Here is a 16,687-nt window from a genome sequence, read left to right as displayed (position 1 = left end):
AAAGACAGGTATTTGCACCCACTTCCGGCCACACGTCACGGGCAAAAGACGTGTTTTTCCTGACTTCCCGTCTGTCCCCCGTTGTGTGCTGGGAACACTCGGCTCCCAGCACACAGCGTGTGAGCCAATCAGCGGGCGCAGCGTGACTCGCACATGCGCCGTAGGGTACCGGGCAGTGAAGCCGGAGCGCTTCACTTCCTGGTTCCCTCACCGTGGATGGAGGGGGGAGCAGCAGGGTGACGAGCGATCGCTCGTCCTCTTCTGCGGACGCCGCTGGACTCCAGGACAGGTAAGTGTCCTAATATTAAAAGTCAGCAGCTGCAGTATTTGTAGCTGCTGGCTTTTAATATTTTTTTTTGAGCGCACATCCGCTTTAAAGTTGAAGTAAACCCTCCTATCGTTTTCAGCCAAGGAAGCTGCCATGATCCTGCACATGTGATAAGTTATGACAGCAGCCATTGGATGGTTTGACAGTTTAGTTAAAAGCCCAACCAATGTGACAGTTAGCATTCCCGCAATGCCAGGAATGTAATCTTTTTTTTTTTTTTTAAACTATTAGTTCAATAGGTGAGAACAAGAGAGGATTGTGGGATTATAGCAGCGCTAGAGACAATATAGTCTATCTAGAGACAATATCCATAAAAGTAGAATCTTTATTTTAATGACAACATACCTATACAAAGAGGGTTCATTAAAATCAATTATCAGAGCAGATATCGGAATTGTGGGTCGTTGGTTTTCCCAAATTTCATAAAGTGGTAGTCACAGGAGAATGTCCCATCCCTACATGTTTCGCAGTTTAGGCTTCCTCAGGGGATTTAATCCAGTCCCAGATTAAATCCCCTGAGGAAGCCTAAACAGCGAAATATTTGCTCTGATGATTGATTTTAATGAACCCTCTTTGTATATGTATTTTGTCATTAAAATAAAGATTCTATTTTTATGGATATTGTCTATATAGTCTATATTGTCTCTAGCACTGCTATAATCCCACCATCCTCTCTTGTTCTCACTAATTACTATTGGGATGAGGTGCATATCTTCCTAGAATCACTCGGATCCTCTCTACTTGATAATAGATCAATGGGTTTACTTCCACTTGAATGCATTCTTTGCATTAAGATAAAAATCCTTCAGTGTGCAGCAGCCCCCCCTCAGCCCCAATTATACTTACCCGTGCCCCATTTTGATCCAGTGATGTTGCACAAGAAACTCGGCTGTCGGGGACTCTCCCTCCTCATTGACTGAGACAGCAGTAATGCGCCATTGGCCCCCGATGCTGTCAATCAAAGTCTTGAGCCAAGGAGGGGGAGAGAGGGGGGGGGCAGGGCCGGGCCGTGGCTCTGTCTGAACGGAGAGACAAAACATCGGTTTGGATCGAGTGCCCCCATAGCAAAGTGCTAGCTGTGGGGGCTTGCAACAGGAGGGAGGGGCCAGGAGGGCCAAAGAGACCTGAAAAGAGGAGGATCTTTGCTGCTTTGTGCGAAACCACCGCACAGAGCAGGTTAGTATAACATATTTGTTATTTAAAAAAAAAAAAATGTGCCTTTAGTATCACTTGAAGGCTAAGCTGGCATTCCGATTTAAAGACCAACTCCTGACCCCATCACCCCCTGGTCTTGTGCAGTGGACTGTTCCTGGGGTCATCAAACCCATAGACCTGTTCCTGACATAAGGACGTTAGGAATAGTCCACTTATGGATCATGGGGGGGAGCTGTTTTTCACTGGAGTGGAGGATCGGGTGAGTATAACCTTTTTGATAACCCCTGGACAAAATGAGACGTTAACGCGTGCAGTGCAGGCACAGCCCCACTGCATGGGAAATGTTATTTATTTTTTTGGCAGAGTTGGGCTTTAAGTGCTAAATTAAGAGAAAAACAGATGACAACAGCCTGCCCCTTTAAAAAAAATCAAGGAGGCATTGGCATGTTACATATTTCTTTCCCATTTAAGGCGTCAGTGCTGTCTCAGAAGGCAGAATGCATTATCTGGTCTATATATCTGTGTGTTGTGAACAGCAGTGCCTTGTGTATTGCGGCTCCCTCCCAGAACATGACAAAGCGCACATTTTTTACTGGGTCAGAGCTGAAGATGTAGTAATTAGACAGCAGGGACCCTGCCAGATAACACACAATGAGACGTCAGCCTCCCTTTTACCCTTAATCAGTACAACTTTAAATGGTAGCTGTGTCTCCCTGTCTGTATCGCACATTGTGGCCAAGGGGGCAACGTACAGCCCAATATACTCATTTGTTTTTCCAATGAGTGTTTGAGAGATTGCTTCTTTACCAGTAAAGTAACCATTGTTCTTGGAAGATGAATTTTGCCGATATTGTAAAAAAAGGGGAAAAAGAGTACTGCAGCAAAACAGCTGAGTACACAATAAAAATACATATCTTAGGCCCCTTTCACATCTGCTGTCCGATCTGGTCCGCCTGTCCGTTTTTCAGGTGGACCTGATCGGACCCTCCATTCACCCCTATGGAGCGACTGATGTCACCTGTGACATGTCCGAGAAGTAAAGGATTTATTTTTTTATGCAATTTTATACTTGCGTAGGTGGATGCAGCATCTGTCCCCCGGCGCCTCTGCACTGAGAACCAAGTGATCGAACATCGCCGTTCGCTCGCTTTTCGGAGATCCGTAGGCAGAGATCTGTAGCTCTTCTCCCTCCACGCTCATTGGAGCGCTGAGCTGTGGAGGGGCGGGGGCGGCCAGCTCAGGCTCCCAGCGGCTCACTGACAGGCTAAGCCGGGTGTCAGTCCAGGCACATGACGGATCCAGACTTTATTGTCAGGATGACGCGGTGCCTTGACTGACATCCATGACTTCAGCAGAAGGCAGACTTCAGCCCACTCTGCTGAAAATGGGTCTCAGAACAAATTGCACTCCTGTGGTCTAGAGCTGCACGATTAATCGCGGAGAGAATCGCGATCTCGATTCTCCCTGCCCGCGATTTCCCAGCGGGATGACCCGCGATTCTTCTGTTTCACGGCCGGTTCCACGTAACCAGCGTGGAATGCAAATGGCGCCGATATCGGAACCAACGTCCGCTGCCTGCGCCGCTGGATGGATGCCTGGGCTTCTCTTGCAGACCTGTACAACTGTAGTGTGTATCCATGCGCCACCCAGTGGTTGCCGGTGGTACTGCTTCTGATGTATAAAAAAGAGACCAGTGATATGTCTATAATGTTAAAGACCATATAACTCCTATGAAAAAAGCAGAATCAAAGTTTTTTCATAGGAGTTATATGGTCTTTAACATTATAGACATATCACTGGTCTGTTTTTTATATATTCATATTTTCAGATCACAGGTTTATTTATTTGGGGGGGGGGGGTTCTGGCATTCAGTTTTTGACAATCGTGAGGCAATCGTGATCTTTAGGCTAAGCAAAAGAATCGTGATTCTCATTTTGACCAGAATCGTGCAGCTCTACTGTGGTCCATAGGAGAAGTTCAGCCAAACAAGCTTTGGCTACTTCTCCTTTAAGCAGTACCTTGAGAAATGTATATTTTTTGTGTGGAATTCCTCCTAAAAAAAAATGGTAGTTCTCTTCCTGGTATGGAAGGGTGCCTAGGCTCCATAGCTGGATATCTGCAGTGTGAGATCCAAGGCACTGCTGCCTCTGACTGCTAGTCTCAGGATATCTGGAGGGAGATTTGGAGATGTCACTTCTGTGCTGCTCACGGTTCTCCTTGCTGGAGGATCTGATGTGAGTAAGCAAAGCCCAGCCTCTTACTGACATGGGTGCTGAGACATAGAGCAGGACCAGGCTTTGTGAGTCAGTCATGTGGAAAAGAACAGCTAGAGAAAAATGTAGACATTACTGGTGACCAGGCCTGTGGAAGCTGGGTCAATAAAAGTCAGCACAGCTTTGCCACACAGGAGACCTGACTTTTTTTCTGCTTCATTTAATTACCACTTGCAGGTCTTGTCCCTCCCCCAGCCTGTGATTGGACAATGTAGGAGAAGGTGCAGAATGAGGAGCTCCTCTCTGTCACTCCGCACTTTCCTTCTACCAGCATGTTGCTTATTTGTACATGAACACTGCAGAGCTATGAATTGGCTGATTTTCCCTCTGAGAAAAAGTAAGAAAAGTAAGTGTTGAAAAGTAAGAAAACAGTAAGTGTTTATTCTGTAATGTCTGGTTTGCTGCGAAGTCTTGGCAGCGTTGTGATTGGGTTAGTATTGAGCTGTACAGGGCCGGCTCCAGTCTGTAGCTGACTTTGTGTGTTTTGTTCTTTCTCCCACTCTCATTAGTGGTTGGGTTATTACCTGAGAAGTAAGAGTAATAACTTGCGGTTCTGTATGAACAGTCTCCTCCAGTTGGCGGTGGCTGGTCCTTTCTGCCGAGTTCCTCCCAGGCTGATAAATGAGCCGCAAGGCAATCAGTTTACTGGCTGTCGCCAATCCTGGACGGTGCGAGGCGCTGGAGCAGTCATACATACAGCACATCACACCGCACTCCCTAATTCATTGCTGGAGTGCAGAGAAGATGGATGGGGTAGTCTGGAAATACTAGATGTTTCCGCTTTCCATTTCTTGTGTTTAGATGAACTTTACCAAAGGCATCTGCAGGCTTTAGGGGAAATATTATACCTAAACTCTACACAGATATTAATAAAAACATTCCTTTTTTTGGTGTAAAATTGATGCAGATCTCCTGCAGCCTCTTTCAGACACTTTCTGTCTGCATGCACTTAGTGTTGGCTTCACATCATTGGTCTGAAGATACTTCCAGATAGTGACAACAGTGGGCCATGCCTGCACAATGTATGCCCACATAGATGCCTGTAGTTTTCATGGGACAGGTGACACCGCAGAAGCATAGTTGGGAGAGCATTGTCCTTTCATAACGGGAAGTGGCTGAACAATCGCCTATGTGGCAGGATCACTGTGTACTGTTTTAGAACGGATCTTCACTGAGCACCAAAAACACAATTTAATCATTTTTTTTATATTTAACCCCTTCCATACAGGGCACTTACAGTATACACCCTCCCGCCCAGACCAATTTTTAGCTTTCAGTGCTGTTTGAATGACAATTGCGCGGTGATGCTACACTGTACCCAAACTAAATTTTTATCATTTTGTTCCCACAAATAGAGCTTTCTTTTGGTGGTATTTGATCACCTCTGGGGTTTTTATTTTCTGCAAAAAAAATAAAAAAATGACTGAAAATTGGAAAAAAAAAAAGTTTTTTTTTCTCTGTTATAAAACATTGTAAATAAGTAAGTTTTCTCCTTTACTGACGGGCACTGAAGGGCGCGGATGGGCACTGATAGGCGGCATGGATGGGCACTGATGGGCGGCATGGATGGGCACTGATGGGCGGCATGGATGGGCACTGATAGGCGGCATGGATGGGCACTTATATGTGGCACTAATGTATGTTGTACTAATGGATGCCAATCAGTGCCAAACAATGCCTGCCAATCAGTGATGCCCATTGTGGGCACTGCTTGGCATCCATTGCGGGCACTGCTTGGCATCCATTATTTCTGTCATTGTCATCCCTGGTGGTCTAGGGTGGCATACCTGTGTTTTGCATTGTCATTCCTGGTGGTCCAGTGTGGGCATCCCTGGTGGTCCAGTGTGGGCATCCTCGGGGGGGCTGTGCTGATAATCGATCAGCACAAACCCCCCTCCCCCCTGTCAGAGGAGCAGCCGATCGACTCTCCTCTACACGCGTCTGACAGACGCGAGTGAGGAAAAGGCGATTACCGGCTTTTCCTGTTTACATCGTGATCAGCCGTGATTGGACATGGCTGATCGATCACGTGGTAAAGTCTCCATCGGAGAATCTTTACCTAGATCGGTGTTGAGGGGGGTCTGACTGACACCCTGCAACAACGATCTCCGCTATGCGCGCCCCCAGCGGCTCAATATCTCAATATATGACGTCCAGTTAGGATATTGAAACCACTTTGCCGACGTCAATCTGCAATTGGCGGGCTGCAAGTGGTTAAGGCAAATTCCCACATCCATCCAGATCTCCATGCTTTATTTTGTTGAGAAATCACTTTGAATAACACCCTCTAGCGTTTTTCTGTGGCTGATCACATGGGTAAAAAGCCGCGGCCACACCATTTCCCAGGGATCGGGCGATTTTCATATGATGCCGGCCCAGAACAAGAGAGCATCCCGTCCCCCGTCATTTGTGTATACTGTGGGCAGGAGGCAGTTAAGGTGGTTGTAATCCTCGGGTATGAAATATGAAGAAACCATATCCCTCTGTAGTGTGTACTTTTCTCAAATAAAGCATTAAGTGTCCTTTCTGTCTGCTACTTCATTCCTCTGCTATCAGCAAGAATCACTTCTGCCAAGTTTTCCTGACACCAAGAGAAAAATAGTGACAGCGGAGGGATCACCAGCACACAGCCTGTGATAGACAGCCTCAGCTCTTTTCCTCTGCCATGTTTGGATAGGGATGTGTCCCCTCCCTCCAGTCTGCTCTCACTGAGCTCTGCAGAGTTTAACTTCAGTTCCTGCCCCCTGCTTTCTGAAGGCTCAGATAAGGTGTAGAAATTCTGAACTTTGAGAACAGATGGTGTAGATAAACAGGTACAACTTAGGCAGGAGGATTTGTTTCATCTCCCTGCATCACCCGAGGCCAGTCATTTCACTGGGTATATTTAAGGGTTCACAACCATTTTAACTATATTTTTATTATATCTGTTGATCTATCTTTAAATTTGTTTTCATTAATCAGCAGTAGAGCTGCACGATTCTGGCTAAAATGGGTATCACGATTGTTTTGATTAGATTCTCTCACGATTTTATTCTCTAGGGTCCCTGCTAAAAAAAAAAAATATGTATAATGTTTGGGGTTCTTGGTAATTTTTTTACCAACAAATACAAATTTTAACTTAAGCAACAAGTGTCAGAAAAAGGTTTTGTTCTTTAACCACTTAACCCCCAGACCATATTGCTGGTCAAAGACCAGAGCACTTTTTGCGATTCGCCACTGTGTCGCTTTAACTGACAATTGCGCGGTCGTGCGACGTGGCTTCCAAACAAAATTGGCGTATTTTTTTTCCCACAAATAGAGCTTTCTTTTGGTGTTATTTGATCACCTCTGCGGTTTTAAGTTTTGCGCTATAAACAAAAATAGAGCGACAATTTTGAATTTTTTTTTTATTTTTTTACTTTTTGCTATAATAAATATTCCCCAAAAATATATAAAAAAACAATTTTTTTCCTCAGTTTAGGCCGATACATATTTTTTGTAAAAAAAAAAAAAAAAAAAAATCACAATAAACGTTTATTGATTGGTTTGCGCAAATGTTATAGCGTTTACAAAGTAGGGGATAGTTTTATGGCATTTTTATTATTTTTTTTTTTACTAGTAATGGCGGCGATCTGCGTTTTTTTTCCCGGTACTGCGACATTATGGCGGACACTTTGGACACTTTTGACACATTTTTGGGACCATTGGCATTTTTATAGTGATCAGTGCTATAAAAATGCATTGGATTACTATAAAAATGCCACCGGCAGGGAAGGGGTTAACACTAGGGGGCGGGGAAGGGGTTATTTATGTTCCCTGGGTGTGTTCTAACTGTAGGGGGGTGGACTCACTAGGGGAAATGACTGATCGCTGTTCATACATTGTATGAACAGACGGTCAGGCATTTCTCCCCCTGACAGGACCGGGAGCTGTCCCTAGTGGCCGATTCGCGAGGTGACGTAGAGCTACGTGCTCTCGCGCAGGGGAGCCAACCTGCCGCCGTATACGGCGGCTGGTCGGCAAGTAGTTAAAGTGGAGTTCCACCCTTTTAAAAGTCAGCAGCTACAAAAAGTGTAGCTGCTCTCATTTAATAATCAGACACTTGCCTGTCCCAGGGTCCAGCGATGCGTGTGCACAAAGTCTCGCTCCTCTCCCCCTCCTCTCTAGGGCACCGGGACTGTTACTGTGCCGGCATCAATGTGATTGGCAGGGCAATCTTCTGGAATCTGTGACATGTCCCAGATTTCAGGGAGGTAAGGGGGGAGAGGAGAACTTCCTTCCGGCAGTGGCAGGGAGGAAGTGGGAGCCGTGTGCCTGTAAAAACAGGGTACCCCCTCCCCCCAAAAAAATTACTTTCAATGTCAGGGTCACCATCACTCAAAGCAGAAGTCCAATTTTTGGGTGAAACTCCGCTTTTAAAGGGGTCTATGCATTAAGGTGAAAAACCTTCTATAGTGCGGCACCGCCCCCCCCCCCCCCCCAGACCCCCCTTTACACACTTGAGCCCAGTCTTTCCAGCGCCGAGAACGAGCACACCAGCTCTAGCCGGTGTCTCGGGTCCTGATTGGATAGATTGGTAGTAGCACAGCCATTGGCTCCCACTGCTGTCAATCAAATCCAATGACGTGGGAGTCGGGGGTGGGGCCGATTCCTGCTGTTTGTGTCAATAGACGCAGCAGCACACGGGAGCACACCCGCACAAGTGCCCAGAGGGAGAGCAGTTCTCCAATGGGGCACCTGAAAAGAGGAGGAGCCAGGAGTGCCACTGAGGGACCCTAGAAGAGAAGGATCGGGGGCCACTCTGTGCGAAACCAACAGCACAGAGGAGGTAAGTATGACATGTTTGTTATTTATTTTTAAAAACAAAGGTTTAGTTATCCTTTAAGTCCATGGTCTCCAAACTGTGGTTCAAGGGCCGGATGCTGCCCTTTGTTTGACTTTATCCGGCCCTTGGGGCACTATCCCTACCACTGATACACTATTCTGCCATCTGACACCGACAATGGAGTACCATTCCTCCCACTGACCCCACTAACCGGGCACTATTCCTCACCCTAATACCAGGTACTTACTCCCGCTGATGCCAGGAACATTTTCCCTCCCGCTGGCCAAAGTCCAGCCCTCCTTGAGTCTGAAGGACAATAAACCTGCCCTTTGTTTAGAATGTTTGGAGACTTCTGCTTTGAGTGGATAAACTGACCTCATCTACAGATCAAAGTTCATTCCTTTGATCTGAAAGAACCAAATGTTACATTGTTTCTCTTTATCTCTGCCTGATCAATGTTGTGATAAACTTGGCAGGCTGCATTTTTTTTATTTTTTTTTCACAGCTGTTGGCAAAGAACTTTCTGCACTGAATCGAGGATATGCTGGGTTAAGATCACGAGGGGGGTAGAATCTCGATTCTTTAACAATTCGTCATACAGCTCTAATTTGGTTTGGATTGAGAGAGGTATTAGTGTGATCCAACTGGGTTCTACTGCATTGCTGTTGGACTAAAGCTGGCCATAGATGGATCTAAATTTTGCCAGTTTAATAGGCAGAGGGCGAATTTCTTCCATGTATGGCCGATCAACAGAAGTCAATCTCTGTATGGCCGATCAACAGAAGTCAATCTATTAATCGACTTTACTGTAACTGGATGTTGGAAACTTTTCAATCGGTCAGCAGCTGCAGCACTGATTTGTGTATTTTGACAGCTGAGGACTCCATGCTGTTAGAATACAATAACACTGCAGAGAGGATTTCTCCCTCCAACGTGCTTGTGTGGATGGAGGAAGCTGTTGGGTTTGAACATGATCCATATATGGCCAGCCTAACACTGGGAGCCTGCTTATAGGAGCAGAGCAGAGCAATACCCTCATCATTCTAGTGAATGTCTTTTCTAGTCCAATCAGCAGACGTTGACACGCAATATAACGTCACACTTTAATACAGGTTCTCTTTTCTCTCCCATTTGAGTCTAGGTCTAGGAGTTTTCCTTCAGTGTGGGTGGCAGGCGTTCACTGTAAACACGAGGCGGTTGTTGTTTGAAGACGTTTTTTTTTTGCGTATTTTTAGCTGCTTAGGCTGAAATATTTTTGACGTGTTTGTAAATTCTTCGTCATCCGTAATTATGGCATTCCATTTGTTTTCCGGTATCTAAATAGCTCTTATCTTCAATAAACAGATGAAATTATGGAAAAATAACTGTATTGCTATATGCATGTAAATGATATATAACATCTTTATATTAGTGATGGGGTCCCAAGGCGATTCTAACAAAGGATATGCAAGAAGAATACAAATCGCAATGTTTCTTGTGAAAATGTTAATGCTGAACTGCTAGAAAAAGGAGATTTGGGCCATTCGCTGTGCAGAAATAAATGGCTACAGCTCGGTTCAGTAAAACTGGTTCTGTGCTGAGACTTGTAGTCCCGCGGCCGATTCCCTCATGTGCAAAGCTTGCTGCGCTTACTGAATGGACCGGTGACAGGGAAGGAGGAGGTGGGCTGAACTTCTGATTTTACCTTGCAAGGTCCAACGAAAGTGGGTACGGGTACCTGTCAAAAATTGTGGCAGATAGGCCGAGCTTACACTTTCGGGTGTCACTCCGCTTTAAGAAAAAAAACCTTCTTCCTCTACAACCACTTTAAATTATATAACTAAAGGAAACATTTTTTATTTTTTTTTTGTTTTGGATAGAGTGGAGAGAGAGATTAGAATGTTTTTCAGTTCTTATTAGGGTTGTCACGATACCACCTTTTTAGGACTGAGTACGAGTACCGATACTTTTTTTCATGTACTCGCCGATACCGAATACCGATACTTTTTTTTAAATGTGTCCCCAAATGCAGCCATGCCCCCCAGAAATGCAGCCATGCCCCCCAGAAATGCAGCCATGCCCCCCAGAAATGCAGCCATGCCCCCCACAAATGCAGCCATGTCCCCCCATAAATGCAGCCATGTCCCCCCATAAATGCAGCCATGTCCCCCCATAAATGCAGCCATGTCCCCCCATAAATGCAGCCATCCCCCCACAAATGCAGCCATGCCCCCCACACCACAAATGCAGCCATGCCCCCACAAATGCAGCCATGCCCCCACAAATGCAGCCATGCCCCCCACAAATGCAGCCATGCCCCCCACAAATGCAGCCATGCCCCCCACAAATGCAGCCATCCCCCCACAAATGCAGCCATGCCCCCCACAAATGCAGCCATGCCCCCCACAAATGCAGCTATGTCCCCAAAGAGAAAGCCAGTGATTTGTCTATCAAAGTGCCCAGACAAGGGGGAGGGGCTATATATGACGAGGCGCGGCGGGGGAACACACAGCTATTCAAATGAAAGCTGTATTGTTCCCCGCGCTTATCAACTAGACGGTGGTGAGGGGGGGGGGGGGGTCTTGGCTTTCTCTTTGAGGACTGCATTGCTCCACTCGTCGCTCCCTCTCCGCCTGCTCTCGCTCTGAAAAAAAAAAAGTATCGGGCGAAGCATCGGGAGCATTTGCGCGAGTACAAGTTCTCGCGCAAATGCTCGGTATCGGTCGGTCCCGATACCGATACTAGTATCGGTATCGGGACAACCCTAGTTCTTATTAATGTCTGTGCCCCCGTTACTGAGATTCACCCTCTCTGTTTGTCCTGTTTGTTATCATTGAAACTGAAAGTAAAAGAAAATCCTACATTCTGGGTTGTCCCCAGAAAATAAAGGGGGACTCTTCCTATGGGGACACTAGTTATGGTGACCTGGAAGGTGCCCAAGAGATTCCCTTAATTAGCTCACTTCCTGCTTGGCTATGGGACAGGAAGTGAAGGTAAATCTCTCTAATGGGACACAGATGGCAAAAATAAACCATGACAGGGATTATAACCCTCTCTTACTCTATCCAAAAGAAAAAAAAACTTTTGCCTATAGTTCTACTTTAACAATTTTGGACATGGAGGAGATCTCGCGCCTCTTATGGCTGTATGTCTGTCTTGATAAATGGATATTTTTAGCTACCTAAGCGTGTGACAAGTTTACTTTGATCAAAAACTTTGTACATTGCAGAAATCCTAGAGGAGAGCTAACAATTGAACTTTTATCTTTTTATTTTTTTTTCCAGTTGTTTCGAGAGGTTCGAATAATGAAGATTTTAAATCATCCGAATATAGGTAAGTGAGTTGAGGAATTTGAATCATGAATGTCTCCGTATAACATGCTGGTCTATTTTAAAGTGGAACTCCAGGCAAGCCGCTAAATACACAAAGAAATGCATGCAAGTCAGGAGTTTTGACTAAGTGAAGAAATTTGTGAAATGCGTCAGCCACGCTCCCCTCTGTGCTGTGATGATTCTGTAACCTCTATGTTTTTTCATGTTGGATGTTTTTATACCAATAAAGCAATTTTCCTTATCCTTGGAGTGCCGTCAATCTGTGCATTTCTGTCCATCCAGTTCTAAGGTTTACACAGTTCTGCCACTGAGCACAGCTGTTTGACAGGACAAGAGACCTGAATTTTCTTTTCTGCGGTTAAAGAGGAAGTCATTTTCCCTTGACTGTTTGTACCTATGGGTAAGCCTTATTATAGGATTACCTATAGGTACTGTAAATCTTTCCTAAACGTGCACTGTTTAGAAAATATTTACTGTATACGCCACTGATGACATCATTGGCTCATGTGCTTTTAAGGGACAACTGCCCGTGACGTTTCTTCAGAACCATGTGCTGTGACTGGTGGCTTCCGCACGCATGCGCGGGAGTGCAGTCACGCGGCTCCGACCAGTCACATAGACAGAGCCCGCAGACCCAGAAGGGAAGATGGGCGACGATGGATGGGGCCTCCAGCGGTGACGACCAGGGCTTCGTTTGCAGGTAAGTTTAGAATAATGTACTAGTGTGCGATGCATACTAGTACATTATGCCTTTACTTTTGCAGGTCAGAAACCCCCCCCCCCCCCCCCCCAAAACAACATTTTACTTTGAGTAACAATTGCAAGTTGTCACAGAACAGCCAGTCACTGGAGAGTGAAAGAAGAAGCAGACAACTGACAAGCCCCTTTCTGCATCACTGTGCTGTCTTCTCCAATCAGCATGTTCCTTGTTAGCACATGAGCACTTCAGTACAAAGGACTGGCTTCTTGTAGTACTTCTTCTTCCAGCCAGAGCCCTGCTTTACAGGGACTTCAGTGGCCTAATACAAGGCCCTAATATCCATATTTACACTGCTTGCCTTAAAAAAAAAAAAAAAAACATTCAATAAAACCTTGGTTTGAGAGTAACTTGGTTTGAGAGCGTTTTGCAAGACAAGCAAAATGTTTTAATAAATTTTGACTTGACATACAAGCGATGTCTTGATATAAGAGTAGTGTCATGTCACAACTGAGTATAAAAGAGAAGAGAGGAGCCTCTAAGTGTAGCAATATGGTTACATTTAAAGCGGTTGTAAACCCAAATTTCACTCAATCTATTTACACATCTATCTTTATATCCCCAATGCGTCTCCCTGTTTGTTTTGTTCCTTACCTTCTTCCTTCTCGTGATATCGCCGAAATCCCGAGTCGTGACGTCACTCCGCGCAAGCACCGTCTGATAACTTGTCCGGCCAGCCGAGACCATGCCGGCCAAAATCTCTGTTCAGCCACCACATCGCGCGATGGTTTACTGTGCTATTTCCTCCCCCCGCCCGCAGAGGCTCATGGATGTTTACCTTGTGACTCCTTACGTCACAAGGTATGAAGGAGGAAGACGGTGCAAAACAAATCCACCGAGCAGATTGCAGAGCGGGAAGCCTGGATTACTGATGCAGCTAGGGCTGCATGCAGATGTAAAAGTAAATTAACAGAGAACAGAGAAGTGTATAGTGCGCACGCGCGGGATTACAGCCATCACAATCAACTGTGGGTGGAAGTTTTGACTGTAGCAGACGCGGAAGACCACAAGAACAATGGCGCCGGCATAGTAGAGGAAAGAGGCTTCACAAAGGTAAGGATTTAAACAATAAAACGAATAGTGACATTTACTTGATAACGATAGATGGATGCAGCGGGACACTAGCTTTAAGAAGGTGTTACTAGTTAGGAGAGTAGATGGGGGTTTTAGGAGAGTAGATGGGGGTTTACAACCGCTTTAATGAAGGTACAACATTTAGCAACTTATTGCTACACTTAGAGGCGCCTCTCTTCTCTTTTATACTCTGTAGCTCCTGATGGATTTGTCTTCTAATCCCCTTGTGGAGGCTTCCATTTGTGGATGGACATTTTATGGTAACACAACCTATCCCATTGCTATAATCTTTTTATATGGACTATAAACTGAAGGACCTATAAATAAATGGTTGTGGAACAAATCATTTGAGTTTCTATTATTTCTTATGGGGAAATTTGCTTTGATATACAAGTGCTTTGGATTACAACATTATTTTTGGAACAAATTATGCTCGTAATCCAAGGTTTTACTGTGTGTGTGTGTGTGTGTGTGTGTGTATGTATGTGTATATAATTGTGTATATATATATATATATATATATATATATATACAAACACACACACTTAATCAATAATGAAAAAGCTGTATTCATTTGTGTCTTTTATATCTGCCTGGCATTCCACTTTTTAGCATCATGCTGCACAGTAGCACAGTCCTTGTGTGTAAAGTGTAACTAACTCTTATATTGTTTTCATTAGAATACTAAAGCAAGAGAAAGAAAAGCTTTTATTTTTTTATCTTTTATGTTGGATTAAATGGTGTTGACATTTACACATTTACTTGTTGCCTCAACCTTACAATACATCCACTTAAATGTGTTTTAATGAGTTTTGTGTATTTAAATGCTTCAATATGTGTTTGTAAAACCATTAAACCAAACAAAATCATGGAATTGTGCCCATGTAGAGAGTAGGTAAATGTGTTGTAAGCAGAGAAATTAAATAAAGTGCCTTGTACCATCTATTAAGAGCCGGTTCACACCGGGGCGACTCGTCAGGCGACTCAGCCGCCTGACAAGTCGCGTCCCATTCTATTCAATAGAACCGTTCTAATAGGAGCGACGCAAGTCGCTCCGACTTAGAAAAAGGTTTTTGTAGGACTTTAGGGGCCACTTGCATTGACTTCTATACAGAAGTCATTTTGCAATTCGCCTCTGAAGTCGTCTTCAGGACGCCTTGCGAGTCGCCCGAAGTCGTGCCGCCCCAGTGTGAACTAGCTCTTAAGGGGTTGTAAAGGTACAATTTTTTTCCCTAAATAGCTTCCTTTACCTTAGTGTAGTCCTCCTTCACTTACCTCATCCTTCCATTTTGCTTTTAAATGTCCTTATTTCTTCTGAGAAATGCTCACAGGAGTGTCAGGACGCCAACTAACGCACAGCTCCTTTCTCTATCTGCAAAGTAGAGAGTGTCCTGACTTGCCTGCTCGCCCCCTCCCCCCTCAAGAGGCTTTCTCCACACCAGGGAGAAAGCCTTGCATTACTGTGTGGAGTTACAGACAGAAGAACAGGAAGTGAGGATTTCTCAGAAGAAATAAGGACATTTAAAAGCAAAATGGAAGGATGAGGTAAGTGAAGGAGGACTGCACTAAGGTAAAGGAAGCTATTTAGGGATATTTTTTTTCCCTTTACAACCCCTTTAACAGAATTGATTTATCAAATATATGGGCACCTGCAGACACCTGTGTGTCAGGGCGACTACTTGGGTTATAGAAGTGTAAACTAATACTATTATATGTATTAAAAGTGGAGCAGTCATACATCTAATTGCCTTATGGTGTGTCTGCCCATCTTTAGGCTCTGTTACATCTTGGTGTATGGGGGCGACAAATCGCGCAAATAGAATCGTGGGATGCCCCTTGCCCAAAAGAAGCTCATGCACTTCTTTTGGGCGACTGGCGTCCTGCTATTCTGTGCGATTTTACAGCGATTGTTGCCAGACGAATTGTGGGAAAATCGCACCGCTTTTGGGGTGCTATTGAAAATGACGGGGATTGCACGGGTGTCTAGCGATTTGCCGATATTGCGAATCTTGGGCATAATCGCAGTAATTCTGCCCGCAATTCGTAACCCCAAGATGTGAATGGAGCCTGAGCCCTGGTTCACACTGGTGCAATTTGACATGTCAAATCAGCATCATTTGCCGGCAATGGCACCATCCTAATCGGTGCGGCACTGCACCGATTTCAAAAATTTGTTTCTGTACTACTCTTTGCGATTTTGGGCCGCAATTTACATTGACATCTGTGCAGAAACCTGAACAGATGTCTCTGTAATCGTGGCCAAAATCGGGACTAACCAGCGGGAGTGAAATCGCTGAACTCGCATGGCCTTCATTCCCAGTGTGAACCTGGGCTAAAGGATCACCCCGCCTTATATGAGTGATATATTTCGAGTTTGGATACAACTCGGTGGACTAAAGCTGCCCATAGTTGGATCGTTTTTTTGTTTTTATTTTTCCAGCCTGGGTGCTGAACGAAAATAATAAGGAATGGATTCTTCCCTGCTGGGACATTGTATTTTGACTGCGGGACTCTCCACTGTCAGAGTACACTGATCAGCAGCTGTTGATCAAGCAACATTTTCCAAAATTCCTGTTCAACAGAATTCAATCTAGAGATTGATTTCTGTCAAGCGGTGGCAGCCACACTTGGATTGAATCTTGGCTGGACCCTGCTGAACTGACCAAATTTCAGCCAGCTTTTTTTTGGTTTTTGAATGTTTTTATTCAAAGAGAAAATAAGATACAGAAGTCCATTAAAGGGGTTGTAAAGGTTTGGATTTTTAAAATAAAAATAACAAACATGTTATACTTACCTGCTCTGTGCAAGGGTTTTGCACAGAGCAGCCCCGATCCTCCTCTTCTGGGGACCCCCGCCACAGCTCCTTGCTTCTCCCCTTCACCGGGTGCCCCTATGGCAAACCGCTTTCCATGGAGTCACTCGAGCAGGCGCGCTCCTTCCTAGTCCATTGATACAGACAGCGGGACTCTGCCCCACCACCCGCTC

The 16,687-nt window shown here is 45.0% G+C and overlaps 1 protein-coding gene across 1 annotated transcript in view; it reads left to right on the top strand.

The window, feature by feature from the left end:
- MARK1 (microtubule affinity regulating kinase 1) overlaps nt 1–16,687 on the top strand; it is a 209,098-nt gene that overhangs the window by 117,700 nt on the left and 74,711 nt on the right. The window contains exon 4 of the mRNA XM_040351418.1: nt 11,824–11,872. Within this exon, the coding sequence (XP_040207352.1) occupies nt 11,824–11,872 (49 nt within the window). The remainder of the gene's footprint in view (nt 1–11,823; nt 11,873–16,687) is intronic.

The sequence above is a fragment of the Rana temporaria genome, chromosome 4, assembly GCF_905171775.1.
Source record: "Rana temporaria chromosome 4, aRanTem1.1, whole genome shotgun sequence".
NCBI classification, from domain to species: Eukaryota; Metazoa; Chordata; class Amphibia; order Anura; family Ranidae; genus Rana; species Rana temporaria.
The sequence above is the reverse complement of the archived record's forward strand: the minus strand, read 5'-3'. Positions and strand labels throughout refer to the sequence as shown.